This window comes from Drosophila willistoni (assembly GCF_018902025.1).
Source record: "Drosophila willistoni isolate 14030-0811.24 chromosome 2R unlocalized genomic scaffold, UCI_dwil_1.1 Seg167, whole genome shotgun sequence".
Taxonomy (NCBI): Eukaryota; Metazoa; Arthropoda; class Insecta; order Diptera; family Drosophilidae; genus Drosophila; species Drosophila willistoni.
The window spans coordinates 13,328,097-13,336,375 of NW_025814050.1; the positions used below are offsets into that span (position 1 = coordinate 13,328,097).

At 34.9% G+C, this 8,279-nt stretch overlaps 1 protein-coding gene across 1 annotated transcript in view; it reads right to left on the bottom strand.

Annotated features, from left to right (window-relative positions):
- LOC6642400 (roundabout homolog 1) overlaps positions 1-2,261 on the bottom strand; it is a 47,902-nt gene extending 45,641 nt beyond the window's left edge. Inside the window, 1 exon segment of the mRNA XM_023175821.2 lies at positions 1,550-2,261. Within this exon segment, the coding sequence (XP_023031589.1) occupies positions 1,550-1,838 (289 nt within the window). The 5' untranslated portion in view covers positions 1,839-2,261.
- Positions 2,262-8,279: the final 6,018 nt, after the last annotated feature.

Here is an 8,279-nt window from a genome sequence, read left to right on the forward strand (position 1 = left end):
AATCTTTGAACAAAGGTAAACACATCACTGCCAAGAGTTTGTTTTGGATCAAATTTCCAACTTTTAGGCACATAGCTGTTGATATAACTTCTATTTGTTTTATGGAAGTTTTTGAACTACAAATTTATATCAATTTTTATATAGGGTTAGAGTAATTTGATCTAAGAAAAGTCTACAAATTAATATGGAAGAAATCGGTGGCTAAAATTTTTGGCAATCCATAAATGAGAGTCACTTGCTAATGCTTTTTGATTTTTATTTATTTACGAAAGCTGATTTGTTTGTTTAAAAGACGTTCTAAGAATATTAACTTTATTTTGATGAAGTCTTGAGGCACATTTTTAAGCAAGAACAAATGAAAACATATATTTACCAAATTTCCTTCTCTTTACTTTTAGTATTTCATAATCAAAATGCATAAGAAATCTTATTATTATTTTTGGAAAAAATAAAACAAAATCAAATTTATGATCACAATTTATGTATCACGATCTGTTGTAAAAACGAGTCAATGGGCAATATTTTTATACCATTTGAGAGTAAGCTGATCGATTAGTTGAATGTGTAGCAAATCTTTTTCAAATGGCATTAATGTGGTTAGTATCTAATTCTTCTATTTCAATGCAGTTTGCAAGCACAAATGGTATTTTGGATACTTTTATTTTTACCTAAACATTACTCTCAAAACTATTGTCTTAATAATTTTAAAAATCTTGAAAAGAAAATGCCTGCCTACAATAGAATACATCCGTATATACATATCTCATAAAGAAATTGTAACCTGTTGTAGTTATCAAGCGACTTAAACTAATACTCCAATATTTACCCCAACATCTGCTTCATAATGGAACTTATACAGAATCCATCCCTTCTCTTCTCTATTCTCTTTGTTTAGATCCCAACTACTGATTACTTTTTACTCTATTCAAATACGAATACCAACAAAATCATAATTTCAAAGTTAATTTGTGTATGAACAAAATAAAAGTTGAATTTTTAGTAAAAACTTTGTCCACATGTGTGAATAGACAAAGAGACACAGAGTCAGAGTCAACGGAAAAAAAAGAGAAACAAATAGACAGACTGTGAATGAATCGCATGAATAATGCCCTATGAATATAGTCGATGTCGTTGCCTATAAAGCGGCATTAAAATCCATTAGCGAACGTCGCCAACATAAATAAAAACCGCAGTGCCTTAATTTTTTTCTTCCCCCGTGTGTTTGTATGTCTCTCTGTCTGTTGTTGCAACTGCAGCAACCAAATTGTTGGCCAGTCCAAAAATAGCCGAAATACGTAAATGGAAACAAATGACGCTAATAAATAAAATAGTCAGAGGTTAGAGGGAGCAATGAAGGAAACGTTAGCAAAGATCCAAAGACTCTAAAAAGCCACATTTCCACAAAGGATTTGTTTTGGTCATTAGCAGAGAGAATATTATGTAGAGGGGAGGAGCAGAAGGAAATAGTTTGTCATAATTTTTTTTTGTTGCCCTTCAAATGGTTGGCATCTGTTTTGGAGTTAGCTGGTGCCTTCCTGACACTACTTACCCTTGAGCGCTGAAACTTGTGTTAATCCATTTAATCCCAATCCTCCGTCGCATACGAACAGCAGGAGCAAGAGCCACTGCATCCCAAAATGGGATGACAGCAGCATCTTTGGTTTGATTATTTTTAGATGCCTTAGTGGCGACGGCGACGTTGGGGCGACATTTTGATTGTTTCTATGTTGTCGACGTTTGATTTCGCTGTTGGTATTTTTAATCTTGTATGCGTTAGATAAATGCTTAGGTGGATGCTGCTGCTGCTGCCTTGTGGCACGCACTTCACATAAATGCATTTTGTCAAAAGTTTTCTTTGTATCTATGTATCCTCAGGCTTTTACTCTCTGTTAATTTAATTGCCCGCAATCTTTCTTGGCACCAGCGAGACACCTTCTTTCAAAATAGACTTGCACTCATTTTTTTTCATTCGGGGTTTCTGATTTTCACAGATTTTTGTGTAAACAACGATTTTGATATTTCATAAAATTCTCAATTTAATCATATAATAAATATTAATCCATGGCGCCGGTAACCAGACACAGAAGCACTACCACGACCACGACGTAGACCGACGATGAGCTAAACACCCACAATCCACGACCGAGACGACGACGACGACGATGCTCACGTTCGACCGACGGATGACGACGACCAGAACGACGGGACTCAATGCCAAAGAACCATGCGAACCGTTTGGCTAACGAAAATCAACTGACGGCCGCGCGGCCGGTTTCGTTTAGTGGTGTTTCCGTCACTCGTTCCATGGCCATTTCGTTTCTCTGCTGACGCTTGTTGCATGCTGTGGATTGTATCTGTATCTTTTGTTTACATGCAGCAACACTCGGCAACTGCTTCGTTTCGGGGTTTGTTTTGTTTCACTCGAGTTCCTTAGTTTCCACTAGTGGCCTAGGTTCGTTGTCCACAATGTTGAGATACATTTGGTATCTAAGGCGAAAGATTAATTTGGTTTTTGTGGGTAAACCAAATTAAAAAACTCTATAGCTCTTGGCTCTAAAAGCTATAGCATTTGTTTGTAGATACATTTTGGTTACGATCTAGGTTTTTATGTATTTGATCGGAACTGTCTACTTTATTTAAAAGTTTTGTTATGTCTCTGATGGTGTCACCTCTCTGATATCTGTGAACAAGAAATGACATTTACTTTGTAATGCACACAACCCGGAATGAATCCAGATCGTATACATCCCCTCTTAGTCAAAGAATCTTCTTTGATCCAAGAAGAGGTCAGGTTCGGCCTATATAGGTGGTCTCTCTCGCAGTCCCTAATCATCTGATGTTATGATGGGCAAGAGTACCACAAATTAGGCCTTAGCCAACACAGACGGGCTTAATGTATCTAGCAGCTTGGTCCGGGTGGGACTTCTGGCTGTCGACTTTAATCTGTTTTAACTTCACAAGAATAATAAGTTCATAGATTTAATTCATTTGATTTTATTTTTATCAATCCTTTGACCTTCAAATAACCTATGACTGCATAATCAATGTAAAGTGCATAGACAAATATATCTTCCCATTCCATTTACCATTCGTGTGAACATTATTTTCCATTAGACTATCGATATTTCTTACAATTTCGACACCTTTTCAACTCTTCAATCGTACAAATTACATTCCTTTGTACTCCTTTAGTGTTCTACATTCCTTTTCCCTTTCGCCCCTTCATCTCCTTCTTTTTTGGATAATCTTTTCAGTTCATGTAGTCAGTTCATTGTTAAGTATGCTCTCCACTCGCTATCTCTTTTACTCTTACTCTTTGTCGTTCTTTTAGAACAGACGACCATTTGCTATCTAATCTTTTCGAGTGCCCTCACTCACTCTCCAGCTGTTAGCTCATCTATTTTCAAACTGCAATAAACGACCCCAAAGACATGGACATGGAGACTGACAAAAAGTTCTGAAAAAACCCAAACCATTTTCTCGGACGCACATTTCACAACCCACGAAAAAAAAAAAAAAAGAAATAAGAACAACAAGTAAAAAATCAAGGCACAATAAGATATACTGAGACCCCATTCCGGTCAGCAAAGATATCACGTTGGAGGCGTCGTCATCGTCGTCGTCGTCGTCGTCTGCCGTTAGAAGCCGCTAATGAATTTCGTAAAATCAATTGAATGGCCAAACGATGGACGATATTGTATTAATTTATCAAAAGTGCATATCCAAAAAGCCTTTATTTTTTTCCATATACATATATAAATCGCTGCCTAATTTCCCAACGTTTGTTAAATAATCAATAACTTTTCTCAGGTAGATCCCCTCTCCATCTCTCTCTCTTTCACTCTTACTCTGTCTATCCGTTGTCGAGTGTGAAGACTGTTCATTAATGCAGGGCAAAGTCGTCACCGTTGTAGCCCTAGCTGTAGTCATCAAAAGATACAGATACATTTACTCTTGGAAGTGTAAAATAAAGGTGTGTGTGTATGGGCCATAGGAGAATTGTGCGTGCATTGATGTTAGGGCAGGTGTTGGAACCTTTAACAATATGCATTGTATGTCTCTTTCTCTCTCCCGTTGCAAAGAAAGAAAGGTCAAAGTGCATAGAATACATATTGTGAGCCCTACAGTTCCTTGCTGAGTTTACCTTTGATGTCGTTTTGAGATGCAGGTAGAAATTGAATTTCAAGGCAGGTAAAACATATTTCAAATGCTGATAATTGGCCAATTTACAACCACGAAGCGAAGTCTATTGCCAGACTTTAAGAAATTTGACAACATGGCATCAGGATTTACTTTAAATATCTAAATGTCTAAGGATAGAGGATAGTTTATTCGAACATTGAAGAAACTTGGCAACAATGCATAGACATAGTTTTGTCTAGGGCAAAATATTTACATAGCCTTTGAGGCATGTAAATGTTTATGTTCTTCACTTCTTCTCTGTCTATCTGTCTGTATGTCTGTTTGTCTGCCTGTCTGTCATGTGTTTTGCCTTAAGCCTTGTTAATGACATGTAAGTTGCGTCTCAATTGCGGATTTGTAGCTCAGCAAGCATCAAAATGAAATGACAATTTTTGTTTTCTTGGCTTGCCAAACAGGGAACAGCAACAGCAACAGAAGAAAGAAAAGTTCATTGGAGATTTACAATTTTGTATTTCATTTTATTTCTTTCTTTTTTTTTGTTGTTGTTTTTGTCTTGTAATTAATTTATTCTTCTGTTTCCTGCAACTCTTCAACAAATTACGTACGTGTACATTCAAGATAATTGAAATTAGCGTCTGTGACAGCATGATTACCTTTCGAGACAAGTCTTGTGGTCGTTGGGGTCGTGGTTGGTCGGAGGGGGGGTCAAATCTTTGCCAAACCACAAATCTTTCTCGTTTTCTGTGTTCAGTTTTAGGTGTTTTGCTTTTGTTTTTAGCCACGCATGCAACTGAAAGTCTTGGCAAACGCCCACTCAAAAGCCAAACCCCAATTGAGTGGGCTCCTTGGACAGACTTGACTTGGTCTGGCTCTTTGGTCTTGGTCTTGGCTTTTGGCGTTTGGCTCTGGTCTCATCCGCACGCACTTGGATGATTGTGACTTGAGTTTCGTTTCGGTTCACATTTGGGTGTTTTCCTGCATCTGAGGCATGAGTTTCTTTACTATAGATTTAAATGTACGTATGTACAATTGTGGATATGGATATGATAATGAGCAGGAAATGAGTTGAGTGTGAAATTTATGGGCAGGAGTGTTCCTTTATTTTTGTTTTTGGTTTTCGGTTTTTTGTCTATGGCCCAAACCAACCCCTTCTTCAAACATAAGTAATGTTTGTAATTAAAAATGTTTGGTCTTTCCAACCAAATGATACATGGGAAAATTTTGTTTATGTTACTTTGATAGATGTCAAAATAAAAATTTATCAATTAAAATGCATACACTCAGATCCATTATCTAAGATTTGTATACATTTTGTTTAAAAAGTTACTTTAGCATTGAAGGTGTTGTGGCTATCATATCCATAATAACATTTCCTACATTTGATTAAAATCTGATATATTTTGAGTTATTTATCTAATACTTATTAAAATCAAAAAGTAATTTTCAATGTATCTTGAAATAAACAAAATAGTCTAAAGAATTTCAGTAAAAAAAACTTCAGTAAATGCTTGTCTATATGTGTCTATAGCCTTCAATTTAGAAAGAGTTCACACAACTTTGGAGATACTTCTTTCAGGGACTTGAATATCTGAGGCCATAGTCAATATTTTACGGGTCTGGATTTCTTTAGGAATTCTTGATTTGTGCTTACTTATTAAAACGTGCCTGAGCTTGGAATTAACCCTTTTCTTTTTACAGTCCAGCTCACAACAAAATCCAAAAACTTTTAATTTTTTGCATATCTAATTGTATTTTAAAGACTACAAAATCTTCCCTATTCAGTACATTGAATGTGTAAGCATTTCATATTAAAGTTGTAGAAATTTGTCGGTTTAATATTTCATGCCGACTAGGTATGAATTTCACATATTATTTAAACCTTCTTCATTGTTATCAAAAAATATATAAAAATATTTAAGGTATGCATTTATGATGCATGTTCAAATATTTTAATTTTGAATCAAACTTTGAATGAATTAGCTCTTTAAATTTTCTTTTCGGAATCAACGAAACTATTTTTCTAACTTCAGACGATATTTTATAAGTTCAACTGATCACGTTTCCCTGATAAGTAGCTCATGGTAAAGAAAAGTAAACTTTAAGAAATGGCGAACTACTTATGTATCCTATCACATTTTCAATGAACTTTATAGAACGTCATATCCTTATTTAACACTCTTCTTGTTAATCTTTAAATAAATAGCACATAAACAAAGATTGGCTGAGCTTTTCAGTTATGTTTTTCCTTGTAAATTGTTTTTGATTTGATCTGAAAAATCGAAAATAAAATATATTCAAACATCTGTATTTATTACGCATTTTCAATTAGAAATTCCAACAAAAAACAAATATGTAAGCTAGTCATTTCATAGGAAAAACAATGCTGAAAACATTCACTCCTCCCCTTCCCACCCTCTGGAACACTCCGATGTGTGTTTGTGTGTGTCGATCGAGCTGCGCAATAGCAAACAAATAATAAACAAACAAACAAACATTTTTATATGTTTGTATGTAAAACAGAAAGCAACTGAATATTTCGTCATATGTACAAATGTCACACAATTGAAATATGTAATTAATTATATCCATTCATATATAGATATATGTATGTATATGTATATATAGGCAGCAGCCAACATCAGCATTTTGGCCGCCCGCTGCTTATTTTGTGCTACCAAAAATTCGATAGAAATCTACAAAACTATTTGCCACACAGAGTGAGACTTAGAGTTCGAGTCAGAGTCAGCCAGACCGCTGTACAGTGGTCTGAAAACGGTTTGTATAGAGAATTATTTTATTATTATTGTGTTACCTCTTATTAAAAAATTTTTGACATAGACAATGAAACCAAGAATATCAAATATTTAAAGATTAATGTTGTATGAAAATAGAGAATATAAAAGTTTGCTTAGTCATTTTTAACCGCAAAGTTTTCGTTATAATGGAATTTCATATCCACTTATTAATTTTTTTTTTATGTTTTCATAACTGGACGAATCATCATTTGAACCTCCTTGTAAAATTGACCATTCCATTTAAATCCGTTCAGATTGCTGTGGGTTAAAATTAACATCTTTATCTATACTTTTTTGTTAAAAGAATTTTTGTCTTACCTCGAACCACATTCATTAAACCACCATCCACTTTTCTCCTGTTTGGCACAACTAGGAATCCAAAATTTCCACATAGAAATATTATCATTATTGTTGTCCGAAGATGAAAACATCATACCCTCGCTGTCACGTAATCCGTCTCCGGCATTACCCGTGTATTCCCCAATAGAAAGGAGTCTATAGTATTCTTTCTCTTTTCCAACTATAAAGAAACTGTAATGAGCATATGAGGAATTGTTATCGATGTCCTTTAGGTAAATGTAAAGCTCGTGCTGCTGTGAAAATGTTAATAGATGCTGAATCTCCAGTCCCAAAAAGAAATCATCTGTTAAATCTCCGACTCCATACTTGTACGATATCCAATATTGATTAAAGGACACTTCCTTTTGACTCCGGCGTTGTATAACGAGCCATCCCTGCCCAGCTATAGAGTTATCACAGAGGACTTCGAAATGTCCAGATCCAAGCCTATATATCAAACGAGTATTCTTAGTCTCATCATCCGGAAGACACAATGTTGGATACAGAGAAAGCTTTTGAAATCGGTCAATTCTTCGTTCTTGGTTTTCAATATATTTTTTACTGGTACTCTTAGCTTCATGGTCGAGATTTACCATCTTTTTAATAGAGGAAGAACTAAAATCCATAAAATCTTGTAGATTTTAATAGAGGAAGAACTAAAATCCATAAAATCTTGTAGATTTTTGGAATTGGCTTCACTTTTAAGTTTCCATAAGTGCTCAGAAATTTTGCAGTCGTCAAGAGCTTTTTGTAGCGCCTTTACTTCTTTATTGTCTTTTGTTTTCAAAGTAGTGGATTCCGTATAGATGCTTTCGGTTGAATCAAGCTCCTCAAAGGAGGTATATAGAGTTTTTGAACTTGATATTATGATTAGCAAAATAAAACTTATGAATTTATACATTTTTTTTGTATGCTTGCTCCTGAAACGTTGGGTAGAAACTGTTTAAACTTTGCGAAAGCAAAAGATTTTTACCAGTGCAAATCTTATAGAAGCAATCTGTA